At 42.3% G+C, this 27,109-nt stretch overlaps 1 protein-coding gene across 2 annotated transcripts; it reads right to left on the bottom strand.

The window, feature by feature from the left end:
* Positions 1-25,687, bottom strand: TRAF3IP1 (TRAF3 interacting protein 1). Of its 2 annotated transcripts, XM_081016682.1 has the most exons (18): positions 25,590-25,687; positions 20,416-20,839; positions 18,003-18,071; positions 17,704-17,865; positions 16,460-16,576; positions 15,868-16,350; positions 14,826-14,903; positions 13,294-13,369; positions 11,850-11,951; positions 11,060-11,134; positions 10,409-10,429; positions 9,928-10,021; positions 7,831-7,914; positions 6,794-6,911; positions 6,120-6,156; positions 5,554-5,627; positions 2,865-3,088; positions 1-280 (listed from the first exon to the last, which is right to left on the bottom strand). In XM_081016682.1, the coding sequence occupies exons 1-18, from the start codon at positions 25,670-25,672 to the stop codon at positions 121-123; spliced, it is 2,481 nt and encodes an 826-aa protein (XP_080872808.1). In that variant the 5' UTR covers positions 25,673-25,687; the 3' UTR covers positions 1-120. The 2 variants fall into 2 exon arrangements, with proteins under 2 accessions (XP_080872808.1, XP_080872809.1); XM_081016683.1 differs by lacking the exon at positions 11,850-11,951.
* Between the last annotated feature and the right edge of the window lie 1,422 nt (positions 25,688-27,109).

The following is a 27,109-nucleotide window of genomic DNA, read 5'->3' as shown; positions in this document are numbered from 1 at the left end:
TCACGTGAATAAGTTTATTTGAAACTGTATTTGCTGCTGTATGCAACAGATTTCTTTCAACACAAAGATTTATTTCTTCTATTTAGAAGAAAATCCATTCCAGCTCGCGTGTTCCATTGTTCACCTCCTTGAGTTGATGTTATGAACCATCTTCTGAATTTTTTCATCATTCTTTAAAACATTGGCCATTTTAGCACAAATCTTATCTTGTTCGTCTTTGATCAACTGATCCAGCTCCGCAAGTTCTACTTTCAATGGTTCCACAACACTGTCTGTAATACTGTTGAGACAAAACACGGAACTTACACAAAAATTCTTGTGAAATCTATTATGGTTAGACAAACACATCTGAAGCAAAGAGAGCAAATGTAAGGGGAGAAACTAAAAGTACATACTACAAACAAACAAACAAACAAACACTCTAATGTTTGCCTATACAGTGGTACCCCGGGTTATATACACTTCAGGTTACAGACTCCGCTAACCCAGAAATAGTGCTTCAGGTTAAGAACTTTGCTTCAGGACGAGAACAGAAATTGTGCTCCGGCGGCGCTGCAGCAGAAGGAGGCCCCATTAGCTAAAGTGGTGCTTCAGGTTAAGAACAGTTTCAGGTTAAGTACGGACCTCCGGAATGAATTAAGTACTTAACCCGAGGTACCACTGTAGTGGGTAGGGGAAGAGGAAGTCAAGCAGGAGGTTGGAATGAGCTCTGAGAGTTCTACACTCAAATCCCAGTTCAGAGGGGGGAAACCCTCAATTGCTTTTAGGCAAGCATCTTACTCCGTTTACTATTCAGTAAAACAAGAACAGTTGGGATCCGCCTGACAAAGCTGATATGAGTAGGAATGATAGCTATCTTAAGCCTTATCTTACACCTCATCATAGACAGATACTAATCATAAAGATAGTGTTTTTATATAACTTAGCAGGGGTGAGAAACAGCCGCATAACTTTCTTTGTACTATCCACCTGTCATTAATACCAGTGGGAAGTCAGTGTTGCATTGCGAAAAGGGTGGGGGGGGGAGTAGTACTGGGGGCTTTAATACTCTTGCTATGAATAGCATTTAGTTAAGTCACAATCTCTAATTAAAGGACTGTCCTGCAGATAAAACAAGATCATCCACATATGCTAACACCCTGAATTCCTTTGAAGGGCTGGGTATTCCCATGGAATGCGGAGTCAAGGACCCCCATCTTGGAGATATTCAGATCACCTCAGAATCTAAGACTGCTTTAGATATCAAACAGTCCAAGGTGATAACTGTCTCTGAGGCTTTGGAACTGTTTTGTAGCCTCAGGAGGGCTTCCAAAGTTTGTTGGTCAGAGTTTTGTTAAGAATGCAATAAAGGGAACATGCTAGGCAGAGAGGAGGCGGGAGGCAGAGAAAGAGAAGTATAGTTTGGTGACTGACAGAGCTACCTTTCCTCTGTTCTATTTGGGTAGTTCTCTAGCTACAAATGCTAGATTAGGAAGATTGGTAAGCATTTTCAGTCTTAGCCCCCCAAATCCTGACAGGTTTCTGCTCACCCACCTATGCCTAGGGCTAACTCACTGACTGCTTTATGGCCCACCTACTGGAATTTATTTATATATAAAGTTTCTAGTCCATCTTTCAGCAGTAACGTTCCATTTGGACAACTGCAATGTACTGTTCATAGGGTTGCCAACAACAACAGCTTAGAAACTCTAGCTGGTGGAGAATGTGGTGATAAGATTGCTAACTGGGACAAGTGTTTTGAGTATATTACATCCTTTCCTTCTTCCAGTGACTTCCAATTTATTTCCATGACCAATTCAAAGTGCTGGCTTTACCTTCTAAACCTTCACATCACTTGGGTCCCCAGCATCTAATGGAACACCTTTTCTCATGTGAACCTACCCAAGCTCCAACAGGATCTATAGAGGCTCTCCTATGAATGTCATCTCATACTAAAGCAGGGAAGGTGGCAAAGAGAGGGCCTTCTTGGTGGTGGCCCCTTCCCTGTATTTGGAAACCTCTCCTTAAAGAGATGTGCCTAACATCTGTTTTAACGACTTTTCAGCACCAGGCAGTGGCCTTCTTATGCTCCCAGGCCTGTTAACAATTTAATGTTATTTCAGCATCTCCAATTTTAGTTTCTAATCTGCTGGAAATAAGTTTTAGGGGTTTTCGTTTTTATATGATTGTGCCAGAGCAGATAACTTGTCCTTTATTGTTGACTGAGTGCAATCACCCATTTCTGAATTGTTTGTATTTTGTATGTTCCAATGTTTATATTGTATGTTACTTAGAGGATCACTGCATGAGATGACTTGACAAATATGTATAATCAAACAAATGTCCTTTTTGTGTACAGGACAGGTGGAAGGAACTTCCTCACAATTCCCAGTGGAGGCAGCAGCTAGGAAGCTCCTTGGCTCACTACTTTCAGGAGAGGTTGGTTTGAGCAGAGGGCAGGCAGTGCTGCTGTACTCCTTAAACCTCCCTGCCCAACCTCCTTGGAGCTAGAGCTTGGCTGACTGTTCAGCTGGGTGCCAGTCAACATGTATGTGGTGGGAAGCCTTGTGTTAGGCTGCTGAGTTGCCCACTTGCCTTTAGCTTAATACGGTGACATGACCCCAGAGGCAACAGCACCTGCGCATTTGCTTCTACTACCATGACGATATACTTAGCTCACACCATTTAAGTTTGTGGGATTGTTCTAACTCCGCCCATAATATTTTACTGCAGTAGAAGCCTTCACTGCTGGGATACACCTTTCTTGCCCCACCTTCTCCCTCAGCTTGGCCCTCCCAGACCTGATTAGCATCACAAAACTCTATGCATGTTGTTTTGGATTAACCAATTGCGCAGCAACCGAGCAATTTCTCAAATAGTCTCACCTTTGTTCTTTCTGTAGGGCCTCTTCAAGTTGTTTATTTTCATTCTGCCACATCTGGAGTTCATTCTTCATGGCATCCACATCTTCCTGAATATAGTCCATGATTTTCCCAAGGGGGAGAGCGCTCCGACAAAGGGCCTGAATGGATCCACGGAACTTCTCTATTTCCTTTGCTACTAGATCTTTCTCTTTTCTCCTTGCTGCTTCTGACAAAAGTGGTTTTTCCTAATTGTTAAAAACACACACACACAAATAGACAAATAGTGAAGGAACGGGATTGTTGTTTAAGGGGTGAATTAAATATATGGGATAGATTTGAAAACCAAAACATAAAAATAGAAAATAGGTGTGTTCTGAGGCACATCAATGAAACCAATACTAATTAATAATTAAAGATCACTCACCTTAGCCCAATTCTGCCATTGGAAAATAGTGCAATGGTCAAGAATGATCTCAAAGATAGCACACTTTCTGTTAAAGCAGAGAGATGCAAAAGGACACACAGCCAAAACTACATTATTTGCATTACTGTATGCCCATTAACATTCAAGGCCGATTTAAGATTCTGCTTTTGACTTGTTTGGCTTAGGATGTAATGTTCACTGCCTCTCTTACTATATGACTAAACACCTTACATGCGATCTCCACCAACTAAGTTCTCCAAGCAGAGAACTTCCTGGACATGACAAAGCTGTAAGAGGGGTGCAACAGGTTTTTCCTCAGTAGCACTAGCTACTACTACCATTACAGGAAATCATTATGATCTGCCAGGACCATATAACACCGGTCTCAAAGGATCTACACTGGCTCCCAGTAAGTTTCTGAGTGCAATTAAAAGTGTTGGTGCTGACCTTTCAAGCCCTAAACGGCCTCGGCCCAGTATACCTGAAGGAGCGTCTCCACTCCCATCATTCAGCCCAGACACTGAGGTCCAGCTCCGAGGGCCTTCTGGTGGTTCCCCCACTGTGAGAAGCGAAGCTACAGGGAAACAGGTAGAGGGCCTTCTCAGCAGTGGTGCCCGTCCTGTGAAATGCCCTCCCATCAGCTGTTAAGAAAATTATAATCTATCTGACTTTTAGAAGATATCTGAAGGCAGCCCTGTACAGGGAAGCTTTTAAGGATTGAGGTTTTTTGTGTTTGAATATTTTGTTGGAAGCTACAGAGTGGCTGTGGCAACCCAGTCAGGTGGATGGCATATACATATAATAATAATAATAATAATAATAATAATAATAATAGATTCTTATGCCATTCTTTCTTCAAGGAGTTAAGGACAGCATAAACTACTCCTCTCATCCATACATCCAGGTCAAAATCCTGGGGAAAATCTATCCAAAATCTATCCACACCAGCACACAGGGAGATTCAGTGATGCAACAATGAAGTACAGTTGTACCTTGGTTGTCGAACGGAATCCGTTCCGGAAGTCCGTTCAACTTCCAAAAACGTTCGACAACCAAGGCACGGCTTCTGATTGGCTGCAGGAGCTCCCTGCACGCAATCGGAAGCCGCAGAAGCTGCGTCGGACCTTCGGCTTCCAAAGAACGTTAGCAAACCAGAACACTCACTTCCGGGTGTGCGGCATTCGGGAGCCAAAACATTCAAGTCGCAAGGCGTTTGGGATCCAAGGTACGACTGTGCTTATGTGCACATTTCAACAAATAATAAAGATATAATGAATGTGGGTAAAAAGTAACAGATTGTGGGCCATAAGTACGATGCAGCCTGCAACAGAAGGTATATGTCTGCAGACAGGATGCGTATGGAGTGAAGATGGAGCTGTGCTTTTGAGGCTAGTTCTCTTGGACCTGCCTGAGGAAAGGATTGTGTCCAAAAGAACCATGATTGGTTCTCTCCCAGTATGACTTGCTGTGTTTGGGACCTGCCTTGTGGGTTAGGATGGATTCATTTGGGTCAATATGAAGGTTTGTAACTTGAGGCCACAGCATGTTCGGCAGCAGAGTTATGAATAACCAAAACTCAACCAAGAATATTGAAGTCACTTTGTCACCTGATGACAGCAATGGTTGTTTGGCTATCAAACAGTAGCAACCAACAGGAGCTGCTGATCAGGCTTCTCAACGCTGCACACTGCTGCCAGTTACCAGGAGGGAGGGACAAGGCAGTAGGGAGCTTAGCAGTGGCACAGCAAGAGAGCCAATCTGACACCCCTGCTGCTGTGCCAAGCTCTCTGCGGCCTCGTCTCTCCCCTTCTCTGCAACACAGCAGCAACATGCGATGCTGGGAAAAGAGATCAGCAGTGCAGCCCAGCCCTCGCTGCCATTAACCCAACACCGCTGATGGGGTTTCTTATCATCTTCTTATCGCAGGCTCAACAAGTCTGTTGCTAGGAAGCACAGGATAATGGGCAGATTCTTCCAAGAGCATCGCAGATGCACACATGACTTGTGCTAGAGGTTTGCTGGAGTGATGAGGGAAGTAAAGTGCTCCTGGTTTTATTGAACCAGACAGCCTTTAACATACGTGCTTCATAAAACGTGACGGTGTCTGCTAGGTGTTTTTATTTTATAAGAGGTTACTAAAAATGTTCCTTCTTTGGAAATCTGTTGACATTAGTTTAACTTTGTAGGATACAGAACAATGCAACGTTGAAAAAGAGGTTGGAATGAAAACACTGAAGAATAAGCAACTAAGAACACTCAATTCTTTGAGGTTCATTGCATGATTACCTTCTCAGCAGATTTTGGCAACTGGGACAATTCATAATCTTTCTTTGTTTCCAATATTCTTTTGACAAGCCCACCTGTTGAAGATAAAAATTATAGTTCTTAACTGCAAAAGACCTCTCTAAAAAGGCAAAAAAAAAAAGTGCTTATAGTGGCTCAGTTTTGGTTCATACACCCAACTAGTTTCTTCTGTATAGAACATTGAAATGAAACATTCTTTCTGAAACTCCTATAATGTACTTACAGCCACTAAGGTATAATAAAAGTCAGCAAGAGAAGGCATCATATTTTTAATTGGATTACAATCATTGGATCTATCGAAGACCTGACAAGTGTCAAAATCATTGTACTTGTGCCAAATTTCATTAAGAATAAGGAACAAAAAGGATGGAAAGGGATTTTGAAGTTATCTCAAGTCAAAGCAAGTAGTTGACAAGAAAGCATGAATTGGACTGCATACGTATTGAATCTTGAAAGGAAGACCAAGGATATAGGAAGTGACAAGTTATGAGGGACTTAATCACAAACAAGCAAGTAAAGAAAAACCTTAAGAAAATAAAAAGACTTGCCATGCTTCTCATCTTCTTCCAACTCTACTGTTGCCTCCTGAACAATAGAAATCAAAGGGAAGTTAATAAATTAAAACTAGACAAGTAAGGAGACAATAATACTTGAGAGCTGACCGTTCATTTTCTCTCTGTTCTAAGAATAGCGACTGCCTCCCTGCCACCTTACCACCAAAAAACACCCACTGATCTGCCAACTTGAGAACTGTATTTTACAATTCTATCATCCGTCCCTGTAAAATAAAAAGGGAGCTCAATTGTACAACTTGGAGCATGGACCAATCAAGATGAAATGTGGTTTGACTATCAATGGGATTTGCGCCAGATCCTCGTAATATAAAATACAGAGGGGGAGGGGTTCCACAGCAGCCATTCTAAGGTAATCAGGGGCACCTCATACTCTGGCAAAATTATGAAATGGAAGCAAGGGCTTTAGGCTTCTAGGCTTCCTGTAACTGTTAATTCACTGTTCCTCTCCTTAATCATACACTATGACAACACAAACTTCCTAATGGTGCTTCCAGCTTCCAGCTTAGACTCACTTCCATTCACCATGCTTCAATATCAAGCATAAAGCATACCACTGGAACTCTATTCAGAAAGAGACAAAAGGAAGCAGCAGACAACACAAAGTTAATGCTTGGTTCACATTTGTATGAGAAAATGTATTAACCGACCGTTGCCATTTCTGCCATTTCAGGCAAATGCAGTGCTGCCTCCACAACAAACTGATCGTCATCTTCTTCCTCCTCTTTGTCTATAATGACATTTGTCACTATTTTGGCACTGCCATTTCTAAAAGAAAGGAAGAACAGGACTATACTTTAGGCATGGTGTTACAAGTGATCATTCAAGGCAGAAAATACTGTAGAATCCTTTCTTTAAAAGAAAAATGTGTATTCAGTTCTGTCTAAAGATAAAAAGGTTTTGGAAATTTTCAAGCTATTTACCCCCATAAAGATGGCAAGTTGGGTGAGGAGTGGAACTGAAATGTACACAACATTTACTTTTGGTTTGATCCACACCGAAAACTATGGGACCAGTAGGTAACGATTAACTTAAGTCTCATTTATTCTAATGTGACTAAAGCGTAACTCAAATCTGGATCCAACCTGTACCTACTTTAAGAACACAAGATGTAGTATTTTTAACTTACCAGATCAGAAATTTGTACAGTTTAGTATTACATTTTTTAAAGTTCCACTGATTTATGAGCAGAGCAGTCGTGTGTGGTTGTAAAAGAATCTGTGGCACAAGAACTGCAAAACCCAAAGCCCTGCTCATCTGATGCTAGTCGGGGCAGAAAGCTGGGGAAGGTGGGGACACACAGAGAAAAGTCTACATTATCTTATGGCCACTTCCCAAAAAATGTGGAAAAATATGAAAACGAAAACTATTGGCAATATTGTAAACAAAAGAAAGGTTTTCTTCTCTGAGCTTAGAAACACTTATGTTTCTCAGCATTCGAATGCAGAAACAGGAGAGACTCAAGAGTATGCCATCATCATGCATGCTGTAGGACTGCAGTCTAATTTGCTGTAGCCATCACATTTCTGCATTTATGAATATACCACATCAATAGGAAAAACTGTGTTGAGGACAATCTTCTAGTCTTCTAAATGCCTAGAAAGTTTAACACACACTTGACTTCACATTTGATAATAAAACAAACTATAGAACAATCCTTCAGCAGAAATATAAAATATTTCCTGACCTCTCTGGTGCTATAACCTCTGCACTTTCTTGGCGTTTTATCCGGGGTGGGGCTGGCCTTGCACTGCTGGGTCGTGGAAGTCTTCTGTAAAGGGAGGTAAAGAGCATTTCCTTTCTTAACACAAATTAGTGTGTGAAACCACTTATTTTGAGCAATTTGCAAAAATTCTTAATTCATTGTATTCTAATCAGAACACAAGAAGGAGATTCAAAGCCAGACCCCCTTCCCCCCAAAATCCAGCCAAAGTACAGTACAGTCCCGATTTCAATGCCAAACAGTAAAACACATACTTCACTTCCACTGAAATCAACGGAATTGAAATATATTTCATTTTGATTGAACAATGCTGATTGGATGTACAATGCTGTAGATAAATGACTGAAGGGATATAACCAATTAACCCGAGGCCGATCTTTTCCTGCTGAATGCAACTTGCATAATTTAATAATCTTAATATTAATAATGCAAACCAACATTTTCCCCAAGTAGTAGTGATGGCCATGAAATTGGACGGCTTCTAAAGAGGATGAAACAGACTTAGGGAGGATGAAGCAATCAACGGAGAAATCAATGGCTACAAGCCCCAATGGGTATGTTCTAGGCCCACATGCAGAGAAGGAAGAGTAAGTCTCTGAAAGCCAGTTGCCCTTGTGCCCTTTCAGGCTTTACAGGCATCTGGCTGGCCCCTCAGAGAACAGGGTGCTGTAACTAGATAGGTCACTGGGTTTATCCAGGAGGCTCTTCTTCCACTTAATATGAATGTTTGTTTCAGTTTGAGCATCCAAAATCAGATTCATCGTAAGAACTGTTTTTTCCATAGCTCTGAGAATGCACTGACTTGGACGCAGGCTCCCCCGTTCATTACAACAAAGGACGCTATGCCAGAAGGTACTGCTATATTGGAGAAGACGACCTTTTAAATTGGATTACATCTAAAGAGGTAAGAGCTCAAATGTTTCTAATATGAAATTTATGTATTACAGTTAATTATACTCTTTGTTGTTTCTATTCAGGCATAATAATGCATATTAGAATAAGTGCCACAAACTTTAAAGCTAAAACAGTATAAAACAACAAACTTAGGAGTAAGTCATATTTCAGCAACATTGTGGTCCAGTGCAGGTGTTACGTTGATTCCTTGAAAACCATCGTTTGTAAATTAGGAGTTTTGGAGACATACATTCCCACTCCAGAGCAAATGTCCATTGTTGTGTGCTATTGGTCCTATTGACACTTTATAAATATATACACATGACACTAACCACAGTTTACTCCTAAATTGGTTTTCTTGTAACTACAATCTAAAATTCAGAAGAATTCAAACCATGGGTTCAAATTGTGGTTTATGATTAACAACAACCAAGGTTAGCAACGCTAAAGGGCTCTTGGGATCCCTTCCAACTCTACAATTCTATTATTCTCAGGCTAGCATTTGTGCACTTGCAATTCTAAACCATGTTTAATGCCAACAAGGGCAGGGGGGAAATTATTCTGGGGGAAGGGAGGAAAGGAAGCCGGGAACTCTTAGCTAACTCTTAATTAGCAAATCACAGTTTACTGAGTAATACAGTCATACCTCGAGTTGAATGTGCTTCGGGTTGAGCGCATTCGAGTTGCGCTCCACGGCAACCCGGAAGTAACGGAGCGCGTTACTTCCAGGTTTTGTTGCTCGCGCATGTGCAGACGCTCAAAATGACGTCACGTGCATGCGCAGAAGCGGCGAAACGCGACCCGCGCGTGCACAGACGCGTCTTGCGTACCATTTGGGATGCAAACGGGGCTCCGGAACGGATCCCGTTCGCATCCCAAGGTACCACTGTATTACAGTTTGATCAGAGCTTTTACAATTTCATAGGCTCTGATGAATTCCCTGATTATGGTCAATTTACTATCTGATGTGTCATAAAGCCATTGTCAGTTTAAATTCATGGGGTTACAATCCAAACCATAAGCAAGTTTACACACCACCGACTTAAATTAATGAATTAATAATGTTCAAATCTTTCTAACTGAAATAAGTAGCATTTAAGTGCGTAACTTAAACTGGATTGTATCCTAAATGTTTAGCTTTTAATAAAAGGGAAGATACAGACATACCTTTGGGTGACTTGAGGAGGAAGCTCATTAGTAATTTCACTATTTTCAGAAACAACAATTTTTTCAGGGGCACCAGTGTTCAAAACATCTCCTTCTATGAAACAAAACAGTCTGTCATTTTGGAAACTGTATAAATACCAAATGCTGGTAACATATATAAATTCAATAAATAATAATAATGTCTTTTCTAATACTGAAATAAGCAGAACTTCCCCTCCCAGCACACACAGATGCCATTATTATGCTGCAGAGATAAATTCAGTATTGCATATGAAACCAAGGCCAATTGGCAATCTATTTCTCCTTTACTGCTTATGTGACATTTACTGTATTCCAATGTAAAAACAAATTAACATTAGATTAATAGCCATCTACCAATATGAAAAATCTGTCTCTTTCCAAGCTCTACTTCACTACAGTTAAAATTCTCTTTAAAAAATTTAAAAAATGATTATGTGTTAAAATTCAGCATAATTTTTACCTGCATCACTGGATGAGTCACCTGCAACATAAATGCATACTAATTATTCCTCATGCTTAGGAGCAATAAAAAATTGGATTAGACACTCCACTGTTTGTATGCAGGACAGCAACACAAAACACTCTTCTTGATTACTGGATTGTTGCCGTACATCTACTAGAAAGGTACAGGCTCACATTCTCTGAGGTCAGGGTGTACGATTCGGGGAGTGGAGCAGGAAAATGCAAACACGCATCAAACACAACATGTTTCCCTCAGTTTGTCCTGGGATGCCATATTTTCACCCTAGGGAAAAAACAGCAAAATTGCTCCAGGCAGCAAGCTATTAATTAGTAATAGCTGCTTTTGACCTTAGCAGTCTCTATTTCCTCTTCAGAGAAAAAAACTATGTTGAAAAGTATCTATTCTTTACAACAAATATGGCAGGGGAATCAAAAATTCCAAATCTATTATGATAATTATGTCTGGTAAGCTAATACTTTAACTATTATCAGTCTCTTCAAGTTACACCCTGGAAGGCGTTGACATGGAAGAGAATTTTTTAAAAAGAAGTTAAAACAAAACATGAAGCTCTACGGTGCAAAGAAACAATGGCTCTGAAAAGATAACCTTTCAAAGAGAGCACAGAAAAGTGCCTACTGTTTTGCTTACCTCTCTGTTTTACTGCAATTTCTGGCTCAACTTTTCCATGTAAAACAGTTGCCGGTTTTTCATCTGCAAGTGTAGCTGCAATGATATTAGCTCCCATTAATATTCCTAGCATAAAAGTTTGTGGTAGGAAGCCATTAAGCTGGTTAAAGAAACAACGTGCTGTGCTATATATTACTTCAGGTCATTGTTCAAGACAATACAAGTTTTCACCCTCCATCCTCTAAAAACTCTCCTAAACATGTTTGCCAAAAGTTCTGGAAACCCAAAAACTACAGTTCCAGTTTCTAGGCTGATAGTTCGGGACAGAATACCCTTCCCAATTCCCTCTCATCAGAGGCAGGAGAAGAAAATTTATTGGGATATTCAGGAAAGGAGCTGGCAAATTTTCCATTTAGCAATCATGTCTCTGCTACAGAAGGAAGTAGCATTTGGGGAAGTCCCCAATGATTTGCCACTTACAAGGTTGGCGAACTCCTGCCCTAAACGTATTAGCAATTCTTGCCATTAAAGATTGGTAATAATACTATACTATACTGAAGATAAGTGACTGAATCTGAATCTCAGTGAGATCTAAATAGACACATGGTTTGAAATAGGGACTTTTTGATTTGTAGCACAATGTCTTAGTGACTAAAGTATATCAGCTCTCTTGGATTCAAAAGCACTTCATCAACACACTGTATGTTGATTTGATACGTGGTAAAACAAAAGCTGTAATTATAGCACTTATAAAAAATTGACATCTAGTTAGTGCTCAAAGACGAAGCAAGAGAGCTTTGCCTTTTCTTACCTGGCTCTTGTGCTGTAATAACTGGCTCAATTTTCTGTTTTAACATGTTAGCTGCTCTTTCAATTGCACCACTAGATACACTTTTACTAGTTTCCTTTCGCCCTGACATGAGAGAATTCACAGAGAAATGTGTACTACATGCTGTTAAGATCATTTAGGCATGTTTAGATTTGGCAGAGTTATGCAGACACTTCATCAAAATCTTCACCACAATGTTACCTAGCCGATTTATCAAATGGCTGTGCTACTTCTTCAAACTATCAAACCTGTACACTGACAGATATCTCCTGCTACAACATCAGCAGCTAGTACTATAACCTTAGAAACACTAAAATATGCAGAGACCTGATAAAGACACGGGGGGAAACCATAGTTTCCTGCTATGTGAATGAGTCGGCTCCCTACTCCCCTACCCTTCTCTTTCACATACCAGAAAAAAGATTGCAAATTTCCACTTCTTACTTTAAAGTACATGTCCCTGTGATGCATGTCCCTTCTGTTCATGTAGATTTCCCTTGCAATTAAGAACCTTGATCTTCCAGGGTCATAAATCACATGGCAAGCCTCCCATGTAGCAGTTCCTTGCTGTGGAAGTTACAGCTGAACTCAAGAACAGCTGACAAGAGCAGCATAAGGACTGGGATGGGGCTAAGAGAAAGGCCTTGCATCACCTTTGCGCTCATGTTGTCCATTCAACATGAATAGTGTGGGCCATGGCTGCAAGTTCTGTGAAGTTTATTGTTGTTGTGGATCATTAACTCCTCGTGATTATTAGACTGTTATGTTTATGCAATTGTTCTAATTACGTTATATACATGTTAACTCAACAACATGCAGTTTTGTGTTTTAAAATATGTGAGATCTCACACCCCTTTCTTATATGTTTAAGTACTTTACCTCACGGGGTCCTACTGACCCCAAATGACTTCTCTGTAACCTAACGGTACTTTACTTTTATAGCTTTTTTTATAGTACTTTATAATTCCAGCTTTCTTAGGGTACACCTGACCCCAAAACCAGACTGATACAGTTACAGTCGTACCTTGGAATTTGAACAGCTTAGTTGCCAAACGTTTTGGTTCCCAAATGATCAAAAACCGGAAGTGATTGTTCCAGTTTTCAAACGTTCTTTTGGAAGCTGAACTTCCTGCAGCCAATCGGAAGCCATGCCTTGGAAGCTGAACATTTTGGAAGTCAAACAGACTTCCGGAACAGATTCTGTTCAACTTCCAAGGTACATCTGTATTCATGTTACGAAGAATTGTAGTTAGTTAAAAACTAAAAGCAGAAGCTTCCAGTTCCTCTGGCATACAAAAGAGAAGCACTTGTTCATGTAGTGGGAAACTGTGGCTTCCTTTGTGCCTTATGTGGACCGTAGATTATGAAGTGCTACAAATTCAAGAATTCTCAGGAAAGAATTAAACAAAATACTTGTTTTGGCTACCTTCACCAACAGGTTTGGCTCGTTGTCTTGGTCCCTTTGTTGAATGTTGCCTTGATAATCTTGCTGCGTTTTCACTCTTGAAAAGATATACAAAGCACGCAATTTAAAAAGGCACAACACACAATTTTTCAGTCTACTGAAGTTTTCCACACTTTCAGAGTAAGCAAGATTCACCATCAGTGCTGAAGGAGCTTGGTGCCTTTATCTTTTGTGGCAACCCACTTTGCTACTATTTTTGGGAGGAAGCAGGGTTGGGGTGTGTGGATTCCATAAATTCCCCATCCCCATTAATTTGAGCACTGGTGTAAACACTGTGGTCAGAGCAGCTGCTCCTCCCTATTGGTAAGGAAGGAGGTGATAAAGAGATGGCATATTTTATATTTATACACACACACTTTTCTTAAAGAAGAAGAAGATAAATAGGAAAAGCTCCCAGAAGGAGTGATATAGCGGGAAAGGAGCACAAGGCATCTGTATTTGTAACAGTTGTGTTTTGGCAGATACCGCTTGTTATTTGGCACTGAAATTTCCTCTCTTACATAACTATTAAAAGTTTTGTCTTTACCTCTGGTAAAGTGTAAGTATGGGAATTTCTCTAGAACCCATTTTCTACCCATCTCTTCAACTATGCACCAAACAATGAACTGGAGTTGAATCCCTTGTGACATTTCATCTGCACTACAAATTTCATTCAAGCCCAGAAGCCCATAAACTTGAGAAGATGCATCACACAATTTTGGAATATGAAAAAACATTGGGAGCATTTTTCAGAAGTAAAATGGTAATATTTAACAAAAAAATGGAACAAGCACCAGGTTTACTTAACCAATAACACAATTCTAAAAAGGTTACGTTTTGATTTCTTTGTAATATGTTTTTCTCTGACCACAGCATGAATCATTAAAATCAGGACGACTATTAGAAATAGGAATAGTTAAATAAGCGAGCTCCCTTTTCCCTTGAGTGGACATCTCACCCCCATCAAGGGTTTCTGACTGTAAAGCATCTTCCTTTGGATTCATTCACATGCCAAACCACCAACTGTGTCACCCAGCAGTAGCCACTGCATCAGGCTGCGGCAGAGGGGAGAGGGCAAGCAGGACCCTTTCGTTTACTCTGGCCAGGGACCAGTTTCTCTTCACTCTCTCTCACTGAACAGCTCCCATCTCAGCTGAACATTCTAAGAACTCTGTAAATAAGAACTGCTGCCTGAGTTTGGTTTTTTCCTTCTTCTCCCTTTTTCCTTTGGGACTGTGCCATTTAGTTGCAGGTCTAAGAGCAGGCATGGTCTTTTTTTTACTGATCAGTAGTTTGCTCTGGGAGCCTTTTTGACAGAGGAGTGGGGTACAAATGCTGTATACAGATACAGCAGAAGGTTTGTTCATGCAATGTCAAACGAAATATGTTACTAAAATAAATAAGTTTTTAAATGGCTTTAATATTTTGAAATCACAAGCTGATTTTCACTTGTACTGAGTACAGAAATGAAACATTTGAACTGCTTTGCAAAATGCGTATACTTGATTACTTACTTCTTTATCGGGCTCAGCTTTATCTTTTACAGATCGTTCCAACAGTTTTTTAGTTACATTCTCCTCTGATCCTGTAAGCTACAGAAAAATATTTATACTGAACTTTTGCAATGGTTAGTAGGCGCTAATTATGCTAATTATGCAAATTATGCTAAGCCAAATGAGAACATGAGGATTCTTAGACAGGAGACTGAGTGTGCTACTCTCCTCCCTTGGTCCTCCTGCTGCTGCGAGCTAAACCATGGTTTGTTAGCCCAGAGGTGGGGAACCTTTTTTCAGTCTGAAGGTCACATTCTCCCATGAGCAACCTTTGGGGCTACATGCCACTGGTGGGTGGAGCCAGATGAAAAAGTGGGTGGAGCATCTAAGATGGGTTCAGGACTGTTTCACACATTACTTCACTGGACATAGGTATTAGGCTATTATTGCAAAAAGCATTTGGGAACATGGATTTCATTCCTCAAACACATTTAACACATCTATTCTCATATACACTTTCATTCTCATATACATTTTATACACTTTTTCCACAATCAGGGTGGGCACCCTATTAACCAACAGACTATATACCATAATACTCCCTTAATCAGTTCAGCAACTGAAGCATGCCCCTAGATTTTCCTGTGGTTTATTTCCGAAAATCCATCTCTAGCTTTGCTAATATGAAGATAACCATGTTTTTCCTGAGCTTTGTCTTACAAGGGAGCCACACGTTCTGATTAGTGCTACAGACAAACTTGTATAAATAGTTTTTGCGTTTTCAAAGAGAAAGCAGCCACTGCTTATTTTTTTCTCAGTAGCCTTTTGGTTTAACTAGCCACTCTCAAACCAGGTTGCATTTGTATTCATTTGCTTTTCCCAGTGCAGGATTTTGATACCCACCCTACCCCCGAGGTATTCATAACAAGCAGGCCTTATTCCACACAGATGTCTCATGTGCAAAACAGAAAGAAAAACATATAAAGATTGTTCAACAGATCTGTTAATTAAAGTTCTCGTCAATGGCTACTTTATGCCTTTTTTAAAAAAAAAATCCGTTTACCTTTTTATCTGCCTTGTCCTTTCCTTGCTCACGTGACTGCTCCGTCTCTTTCACTCGTTCCCTTCGTTTATCTTTTTCTCGATCTTTTCCCCTTTCTCTGATCTTCTCATGTTCCTTGTCCTTGGCCCTCTCTTTGTCTTTTTCTCTTAATCTGTCTTTTTCTCTTCCACCCTCATGTTGTTTCCTTTCTCTGTCCCTTTCTTTATCATGCTCCTCTTTTTCTTCTTCCCCATCTCCTTTTTCTTTGTCTCTGATTTTCTCTGACTCTCTTCCCTGTTTGCTTGACCTATTCTTATTTCTCTCTCTTTCATGTTTCTCACCTTCTTTAAAATTGTCTTTATCAAGATTTTTGTGCCGGTTCTCATAATCCTTATGTTTGTCACTTTCTCTTTCTTTTCGCCTGCTCCCTTCCTCTTTTATCTCTTCTTTGGGTTTTTGGTCTTGAATTGAGTTTCGGTCTTTTATTTCTGAGTCACCTCTTCCCTATATAATAAAATGTAAAAATATTAAATTGTAACACAGTCTTCTCTCTAGTTGCTCAGGCAACAATAATTATTTATACTCCCCTTAACCCAAAAGTTGTTCACAGCACCTCTTTATGGGATCTTTGATCTTCTGTTCTGTTTTGGGTTTTAGAAGATGATATCCCTCCTTTCATATCAGCTTTCTCCCCAGCAAGGACTCTTTGAACAGCTTCATCACTGGATAGCTACAAAGAGATAACCTGTTAAACTAAACATAATCTTGGCAGTAGTCATTTCTATCCTATACACAATGCTGATTTCTTTCTGTCTTAAAAGAAAAATATGTATACAATCTTTAGTTATCATTCCTTTCAATTTTGAACAATTCCTTTTAGGGCAACAACCCTAATTATGCTTAATAAGGAGCATGTTCCACTGAATTCAGTGCAGTTAGGTGGACGTCCAGCTTCAAAGTTTTGCCAGTGGAGAGGCTCTTAAACCAAAGTCTAAACCTGTACCCATTTACCTGGAAGTAAGCCCCATTAAGCACTAGGGCTGGGCGATACGTGACTTTCAACACTGTGATATATCAGCAGCTAAATGTATCTCGGCTGCTTCTTTCTCCCCACTTTAGAGGAAGAAGTAGGCAGAATACATTGCTCAGCCCTAGTAAGCTCCAACATCGCACTGGCTCACACGAGCCGGAGGGGTATCAGGGCTTCGTTGAACTGCTCAACTTGGGGGTGGGGAGACTCCTGCCCCCTAGCTAAGCTAGCCCCTGATACCGTGGCCAGCAGCTGGGCTGCGGAGGGAGGGACAGAGTGGGCGAGCATCAGGCCTGATTGAAGTGTGCAATACTGGCTGCAAACAGGGCAAGCAGGGATTCGCAATAGATTGCCTGATGGGAAATTCTGAAATTGCTCTCGCGATTTTAACTTTAAACCAGTTTCAGGCATTGTATTGATACCTATTAAGCACAAGAGACTTCCTTTTGAGTAGAAGTGCATGCCATTGTACTGTAAGTTAACTATACAGTGAATTCTTAATGAGTGCCTGATCTTCAGTAACAGGAGACTCGTTATGAGACCTGTTACTAGCCAACTCTTGTATACAAATGCCTGGTTGCTATGTATCTACAGTACTGCAAAGGGCACTGGGAGGATAAACTTCAAGAGGGAAGCACTGAGTTGTTGTTGGTGGTGGTGGTGGTGAGAGAGGCATGTCGCTTTTCCACGGCAACTGTCCCCAAGGTGCCTTTCCCTTATGACTCCTCAAACTCGCTTTTCCCCCAGCTCAAGTTCGGTATGGTGCTTGCAGGGAAACTTTGTGTAAGATTTAAGTCCACGGATAAAGCTCCATGTAGAGATCCTACCTTATTAAGACAGCATTTGGCAATTGCCTGGAGTAGTTCATTGGTTCTTTCAGGTTCATGCCCAGCAACAATACGTGCAGGCTTCACTGCCAAAGGTTCCCCCGTCACCATGATGACAACATCAATTGCTTTCTGAAGGAAGCCGATTTTTGCATCTTTATCCTGGTAGGGCAACACAGTTACATAAAATTATCCAGATTTCAGCATAAACTGTGATCTTCCTGGCATATAATCAGATTAGTGTGCATGTGTATTATACTTTCATTTTAAAAGTTTAAACAATTAAAGAGTTTGCATACCTTAACATTATCAGATTTCATCTCTGCTTCTGTGTACAGTCCTTTCATGAAACCAGTTGATCTAATTACCTTTATAAAAGAAAAGAATGTGTTTCATTTCTGGATTTGACAGGCAGCTTGATTTATGATGTCTGATTTTCTATAGGAATTCTAACGTTTACAGATTTTATGACTTTTCAATGACACTTCACATATATTAGAATTCTATCAGGAGTGGGGGGGTTGTGCCAAAGCATACACAATTGTTACCAGAGCACAGATAATGGTAGAGATGATCATGACAGTCCATGAAAGCCTCTGGAGAAATTCTGCTCTATGGTATTCTTACATTTTGTTTATAACAAAACAACTCTTCGGTTACAACTGTTATCTGTACAGAGATTAAGCATTATTTTAGCAACTAATATTATAAGTACATGGATACGTATCTGTGCAGGTGGGATGGGTAGGTGAAAGGAACTTGGATTCTTGTGAGACTCTGAATGGGCTTGAATTTTCAGTTCAGATAATATTATGATAGATAACTTCCAAAACAGTGAGTAACTTTTCAGTGCTAATTAGTTTTGAAGACAGTTCTCTTCATTACCATTTCAAATGCAACTTGCAGTTAAGGCACTGACATAGTAAATTGGATGAGTAAAACAAAAGCATGAGTAAACCAGTTTTTAATAAGCTACAAGACCAGGAAGGTATTGCTCAAATGTCAGGGCAGAAGCCACCAGTAGGTCTTGGGAATATTGTGGGTCAGTTGCTATGTTATCATTGGCTGGTAATACGTAAGGGCTCCAAAATTCTCTGTGTGATACGTCATATGACTCTATGGCAACGAAGTGCATGTTTGGGCAGGTGAAGCTTCTACCTGCATGGTGTTCTAGAGATGCCATTTTTGAAGCCTTCCTCAATAGAGAACTATAGAACAGTCTCAAATAAGCTGTCAGCATTTACAGTCTTAGGAAACTATTTGAGAACCACCACGAAGTGTAGGGAGATCTAACACAGAAAAATTAAGTCTGAATTTGGTAACTAATGAAGGCCAGGCAGTAATAAAAATAAAACGTGAAAGTATATAAAAGCCAACAGAAAAATAAGACTAATTAACCAGCAAACTGGACTCTTTCACTTTCAGTAAATGCTTAAAACTACTTAGATGTCTTTCTGAAGATCTTCAGTATGGGAACAAGCCAAAGTGAAGAAACATCTAATTTATTTTGCGGTGAAAATTATGATACAATGAATCTGGTAGTTTTTTCAGTGTTAAAAGACTACAGTGGTACCTTGGGTTACGAACTTAATTTGTTCTGGAGGTCCATCCTTAGCCCGAAACCGTTCCTAACCTGAGGCACACTTCTGCTAATGGGGCCTCCCGTTGTTGGCGCGCCACCGCCACGCGATTTTCGTTCTCATCCTGGGGCAAAGTTCTCAACCCAAGATACTACTTCCAGGTTAGCGGAGTTTGTAACCCGAAGTGTTTGTAGCCCGAGGTACCACTGTACCTGCAATGAAGGGATAGCAGGGTGGATGCCATTCTTTCACCACCTTCAATGCCCCTAGGGTCTCTCCCCTATCTCCCTCCATAGTGGCCTAGGCAACTTTAACTGCAAGCTGACCTACAAAAAATCATAGGTAAAGCTTTTTCATGGCATGTGGAAATCAAAAGAACAGCATTCCACCTACTATGCTAGCCTGCTTATGTATAAGACCTGGGATAACCCTGGCTGCTACTATCAGATTTTTATTTTTATTTTTATTTAAAAAGCCGAACAACTGAAAGGATGGCTTCATATGCCTGCGTATATGGGAGGGCTTTTCATCCGGGTGATTGTTAATTTTTTACAAAAGATCAAAGGCTATACAATTTTGAGGTTTTATAATACTGCGCCTCTTTTTATTGGCTTGGAACCTGTGGTCTGCTAAAAGGGGTAGCTGCACAGAAACTAGACAGGGAGTGGGCGACCTTGCTGAATTCCACAACTGGGAAGGGTGATGGGGGCGCGTGGCTGGGGGGATGGTGGGCACCCCCACTTCTGAGGGACTTGGGAGCAGTTCACCTACGAAGCTGCTTTACCCGGCACGTGCCCACTGGGACCCCTCCCCTGCTGCAGGCGCCGCATGGATACCCGCCTGCCCTCTGGAACTCCCTGCCTCATGAGACAGCCTTGGCTGCGCTCTTTCCGCCGCCTGCCAAGAACATTCTCGCCTAGACAAGGCCGCGCGCCCAAGGGATGCCCAGGACCGAGGAGGCGAAGCCTGTTAGCCTTCGAGAATTCCTCGTTTGTAAACCAGGCGCGGGGGGAGGGGAAGCCCCCTCCCTTCCTTCCCCGCTCGTCGCCTGGCAACCGGGGAGCGCAAGCCGCGCGTCCTTTCGGCGGGTCCCCCCCCCCCCCGTTATCGCCCCCTTGAAGCCCGGGCTGACCTCCCCGATCACGTCGTGCAGGTATCGGAAGGGGGGCTTGCTGAGAAGGCGCTCCGTGAGGGGCGGCTTCCGGATCACGCGCCCCAGCAGCTCCTGCGTGCGGCGGACCATGGAGCCCTGCATGGCCCCCGCAGCCCCGGCCCGGCCCGCCGCCCAGCGAGGAGGCCCCGGCACGCCGCTCCCGGCCCACCCGCGCGCGCCCTCCGGCCTCGCCTCGCCGTTGCTACCCGACTCCGCGGCCCTAGCAACAGAAGGCCGCTCCGGGGCGGGGCCTGCTTGCCCCGCCCCTCCGCATCCGGCGCCCGCATTGGGCGACGCGGGAAGGTGACGTCGGGAGGCCCCGGGAGCCCGGCCGGAAGGCGGAGGAATCTTTGTGCCGCCGGACCGCTTCCCCCGGAGGCGCTGAGCCGCTGACTTGGAGTTCCTGTCAAGGAAAAGGGCGGCTGATAAAAATATAAAACAAAACAGGGAACGTACGTTTTGCTAGAGTCGTTATGTTTTTATTGTAATTATTTATGTATTTTATTATTATTTATTATATACAGCTCTTCCTCTGGAGGCCTCGGGGCGGTTCGCAGCCTATAAAGTCTATCCATATTCAATTCTTATTATTTTAAAAATTGTTTTCCTCCTGTGTTTTGAGCTTGTTTTTCTCTGTAAGCTCCCTCGAGCTCGTCGGGGAAGCCCGCTTGCCCCCTCACTGCGCAGGCGCCGCTGTCACCTGGCCCCGCTCCCCAGAGGGCGATCTCCCTTCCTCCAAGATGGGCTGCTGGCTGGTTCTTGGCCTGGCCGTGGACGTTGTCCTTGCCGGCCAGGAGCTTTTCTGCTTGGCAAACTGGCTCTGGCTGAGAGTGTATGTCAATGGCGACTCCAGTAGGCCGCTTCCCCTTTTCCTGTTCCCACTGGAGCCTTCTTTGGCTTGCCACGCCTGCGGGCTCTCTTCCGGCCAACGCTGCCAATGACCGATCTTAAAAACTTGGGGTCGGTGAGATTCGGCAATCGCGGCACCTTGCGCCTGCTGGACCTCCTGAGCGGAGCGGGTTGTGTCTTGCTCCTCGTGAAGTAGGGTGAAATGTGAGGAGTGTTGCAAGCCGGTGCAGGGGCAGAAGGTCTGGCCGAGGTGGTAGAGCACGGCTTCTCTGTCAGGGGCGTCTTCCTAACCCAGTGGAACACCATTATCATACGCCTCTTAGATGGGTTGGACATGCTGAAGAAGGTGCTGGAGGCCCAAAGACCAGGGTGACTTCAAAGCGGAGGACGCAGCAGGCAGTTCCCTATCAAAGGGGCCAAATCCAAGCAAATGTTAGCTCCAGTCCTGTTCAATCGATCCAGCAATTCTGAACGTTAAATAAGGGATTAATTCGTCAGGCACTACGAAAAGACTTCCTGTGGCTTTTTAATAGCTGGGAGCTACCAACTACTGCCACTGTTGACAGCCTGTTGCCCCTTATATCTGCTTGAATGGGTTATGTCACAATGGTTCCTTCATCAGGTGTTTGTGAGCATGAAAATGCTGTTGGGAGTTTCAGCAATGAAGGCTCAGGCATAACACACTGTTTGAAAGTCTGAACATTTCCTCTTTTTTTATTTAATACAATTCATATACCACTTTTATAATTTATATACAAATTATTAGGAGAGTAAGTTAAAAATATACTGTAGTTGATTCACTTCTAGGCTAGTTGACATACTTTATTCCTTCTTACACTTCTATCCCACCTTTCCTCCACAGAGCATACACACTTCAGCCTCCACCTTCTCCATTTTATCCTGACAGCAATATTGTGAGCTAGGGCCATAGCTCAGTGGTAGAACAACTGCTTAGCATGCAGAAGGCATCAGGTTCAGTCCCCAGCATCTCCTGGTGGGACTGGGAGAGATCCTCTGGGCTGTTGGTGGGTGGCCGGGTCTCTAGAGACACAGCCGACGCTGTAAATCTCAAACAGTTTGACTTCATCCCCAAAAGTGCACTCTTCCAGTTTCCCAAGACAGATTGATTCCAACCAAAGGAAGGAATCCCAATTCCAACCAGAACCCACCATGGCTGTTTTACTGTATTTTTTGCTCTATAAGACTCACTTTTTTCCTTCTAAAAAGTCTTATGGAGCGAATGCAGTCTGCGCAGCTATCCCAGAAGCCAGAACAGCAAGAGGGATTGCTGCACAGCGATCCTTCTTGCTGTTCTGGCTTCTGGGATTCAGAATATTTTTTTCTTGTTTTCCTCCTCCAAAAACTAGGTGCGTCTTATGGTCTGGTGCGTCTTATAGAGCGAAAAATATGGTATATTCTCCTAACAAGCAGAAAGCTGAATTCTTCAAAACTATAGAAGAGAAACTGTTTGATATTTGATGGCAAATTAATAATGATGGGTGACTTTGATGGTGTGGTGTCCCTAGATTTTGACTGATCTATAAAAAAATCAGACTCTAAAGAAGGGAAACTACCTAATGCTTTCTTCATCATGGTGGCCAACATGGATCTAACTGATCTTTGGTGTCTCAGACACCCACTGGTCCGGGAATCCACTTTTTTTTCTCAAAGGCAACAATTCTTCAAGTAGAAAAGACTTGTTATGGGCTTTGAAAGACCTGACAACTAGAGTAAAAAAGGTTGAGATCCAACCAAGGACGTTATCAGATCACAATGGTATTCTTATGACCATGGCAGGCTAAATGATGCGATACTACATCATATAGAAATTGTTAATAAGGGAATATGTTCCCTACAAGAATTTTTCGACCTCAACCTTAATAAAGGAACAGATCTAAATATGGTTTGGGATGCCAGTAAGGCAGTAATGAGAGGCTTTTTAATCAAACAAAGTGCATGCACCCCCACCCCCACCTCCACACTAGCCCAAAGATGGAAAATGAGCAAGATCCCTAGTAAGGAAGACTGGCAACTTAAGAATTTTTCGACCTCAACCTTAATAAAGGAACAGATCTAAATATGGTTTGGGATGCCAGTAAGGCAGTAATGAGAGGCTTTTTAATCAAACAAAGTGCATTCATATACACCCACCCCCACCTCCACACAGCACGGAAGCTCGAATTTTGCTAGCCCAAAGATGGAAAATGAGTGCGATCCCTGGTAAGGAAGACTGGCAACTTAAGATGATAGAATTTGCAGAAGCAGCAGGTTTAACATAGAATAAGAGGGCAAGAAGAATCTTTATTCAAAGAGGAGTGGAAAAATTTAACTGAATATTTAGAAAACAATTGTGTACAATTGAAAATGCTGGTAGTGTTTAGATAAATTCAACAGTATGGTAAATATCTGAAGGATGTCAAAAGAGGAGTGAAAATTTTTTACTGAATATTTAGAAAACAATTGTGTACAATTGAAAACGCTGGTAGTGTTTAGATAAATTCAACAGTATGGTAAATATCTGAAGGATGTCAAATGGAGAAATGATTAGATTTGCTATAGTAAAATACGCAGGAATGTTGATAAGTACAATGAACCATGAAAGGGGAAGGAGGGAAGTCAATTGTTACATCATATTATGCAAAAAATTTATTTTGAGATGTATAAACTGAAAAATTAATACAAATTGTTTTTTTTAAAAAATGCTAAATAATTTTATTTCATTTTTAACGGGGATGTGGAAGGGATTTATGTAGGAAGACACTCTTGGGAGATTTATGCCTTTACAAAATGAAAAACGTGCATTTGTGGGAGTTTTTTTAACAAACCAATTCAACATATTCCACAGGTGAGAGCAGTGCCAACTTAGCAGGAGTGTCCAGCTCTTCTGCCCCGCATGCCGCTGGCACCCGAAGCTCATCAGGTGTACATCTCCTTGTCCCACTTGGCGGCGTCAGGCAGCTTCATGTTTTGCCACATGAAATCGAGGAACATGGAGGCCTGCAGTAACCGGCCCAGCCTCTGGAAGTGCCGTGTATGGTAGGAGAGACTCCACAGCTGCTTTGATCCCTTCGTATTGCAAGAGGCTCTCTGCCGTCTCATGCTTGAGGAGGGTTTCCACCACTGCCTGAGCCTCGAGGTAGTTCCACGAGTTTGTGCTCCACGTGATAGAAAGCTTCAGCACAGCCTCTGGAAGAAGGGGTTTGGGGAAGACATGTCAGGAAGGAGTGCAAGTTGCAGGCAGCGTGGCCACCTTGAACCAACACACCTCTCTTGCGAAGCGTGGCCAGGTCTGGGCCCACATCTGACCTGCGCCTTTCTTCAAAGCAGGGGAGCAGATCCAACACCCCTCCCCACCCTAGTAGAAAAGCAGCCTGTGGTGTTGGTGGGAGGTTTTGAATCAGAAAAATGCCAGGAGGGTGCAGGGTCAAGCAACCTCTCCTCTCACCCGTCTTTCTTCTTAAACCCGCAACTTTCCCATGGCTGTTGTTCAAAAGAACAAAAAAAGACTTTGCGAAAGGGCACCTGCTGGGTAATTAAGTTCAGTACACACACACACACACACCTTTAGAGGTCGTCCCTGCAGCATACCAACTAACCTTTCCGGTCTTTCCGAAGCTTCAGGAGGTTCTTTTCCAAGTCGTTATTAGTTATTATTAATGAACTCCATTTGCATGTAGGAACTCCTATGACTACAATTAATGATGGGAGAGGTGACTGAGTTTATTCCAGACTACATGGCTTGCAGGAATGCGTTTTATAATATTTATAAAATTACAACAACAATATGCATTATAATCTTTGCTCTAGTATTACAGAGCTGGCGTAGCTAATTTTTCAGAATGAAATTTAAAATGTGGTATGCCAGCCTATTTAACTTGGGGGGCGTGTTCTGGTCATTGTGCCAAGTGGGGCCCATGGACACTTGCCCCAGATTCCTGCCCTGATGGCTCCACTGCCTGAGAGGACCGTCAGATCCTGGAGCTGGCCTGGCCCCACAAGAACCCTTAAAGGCAGAGCGTTGGTGGAGCCAAGTCAGCATTTTACCCTTCCCAGATAGACCTATTTTGTGAGCAGATCCCACTGTGGCTAACTTGCTCTCTTTGCCCAGCCAAGAATTCTTCAAATTTTGCTCTCCGTTTGTACCACTTCCTGATGCTCTGTCCGTTCATCAGTCCCCCACCCCACCCCAATGTGTTGCAACAACATGCTTCAACCCCTTAATAATTAACAGCACTTGTCCATCAGCATTGTCTTCTGGCCATCTCAAGGAAATAATACTGACTTTGCAATACTGCCGTACTTACCTGTTTCTTTGGGGGAATTTCTTTAATTTCAGTGTTTCCTTGTCAAAGTCAGAGACATGACAAGGGTACTTTGCACAATGCATTACTTGGTGAGGGAGAAGAGAAAATACCTATTAGAAAATAGACTACCAGACATAGAAGAAGAATATGCAAATTGAAATTCAAATATTGAACTTGAAGAGATTAAAAAAGTGATTAAAAATATGAAGGATGGGAAATCGCCGGGACCAGACGGAATCTCAGTAACATCCTATAAAAAACTAGAGGAAATAATAACACCCAAATTACAATCAATCATGGATGAAATTCTAGATAAAGGAGAAATACCCAATTCGTGGCAAGAAGCATTAATAACTCTTATCCCAAAGCAAGGCACAGATCTGAGATTTACAAAAAACTACAGGCCAATATCTTTATTAAATATAGACTATAAAACATTTACACGATGGGGTGGGTGTTTGGTGGCTGTGGCAATGGCTGGTTTGGATTGGCTGCTGCGGCAGCAATTGGGTTGTTGATTTTTGGATGCATCAAGGGCTGCTGTTGATTGGCTTCCGCTGCGTCAATTGTGCGTGCGCTTGCCGGCTAGTGGTGGCGATCGGGCCGTCGGTTTGCTGCTTTTGTGACGCGTGCGATAGGCAGCGTTTATCATTATGGTGGGTGATTTTGGGCATTCCCTCCTCCCCAAACGCTCAACAACTCTGCGCCATCTCCCCCCATTGTCTGAAATAGGAGTCCCCCAAAATACATGGGGGCATCTCATACACGGAAAAATACGGCAAATAGAATAAAAGAAAGAATGGGTAGGATTTTCCACCCGTTTCTACATAACTCTCAGCTACTGTTCTCTGCTACTGGATGCTTCTGCTTTGTAACTTGTCTTCTTCCACCTTCCCTTTCTTGTCATCCTCTGACCTGCTTCTATGTGAGAAAATTGTACCATAGATGTAGAGAGCTTCAAAATGGAACATCATCTTAATGAGCAGAGTAAAGAAAACAAAAGGAGGGCTGTCACTCAAATCTTCATTGAATGGTTAGAAGTTTTAAATCTGCATACATTTCCATAAGGGCTGCAATGAAAAAGGCATACTCTGTTTGCTCTTCATACGCTTGCATTTTAGCAGGACATGCCTTGTAAAAATAGTAGTTTGGGAGTCGTGGGCAACTTACACCCCCAGGAGCAACGCCTCCATGACTTCCACATGTGCTGCATCAGGAACTTTTGGGGCATCACATGGTAGGACAGAATATCCAATATGTGCTCTCACAAGCCCACATTCCCAGCATGTTCACACATCTACACGGGCTTGATCATGTCCACAACATGGAAGACAGCAGGATCCTCAAGGATGTGCTCTTTGGGGAGCTGGCTTCAGGCACCAGACCCGCTGGCAGACCAACTCTCTTACAACTATGTCTGCAAACGTAACATGAAGGCTAGCAACATAAACCCTGCCATGTGGAAATCCCTTGTAGACAGATAGTCAGGTCATGTATCCACAGCAGTGACTAGAGGAAGA

Source organism: Podarcis pityusensis (genome assembly GCF_964106645.2).
Source record: "Podarcis pityusensis genome assembly, chromosome: 1".
In the NCBI taxonomy this organism is placed as follows: domain Eukaryota; kingdom Metazoa; phylum Chordata; class Lepidosauria; order Squamata; family Lacertidae; genus Podarcis; species Podarcis pityusensis.
Note: the sequence above shows the minus strand (reverse complement) of the source record. Positions and strands in the feature narration are given on the sequence as shown.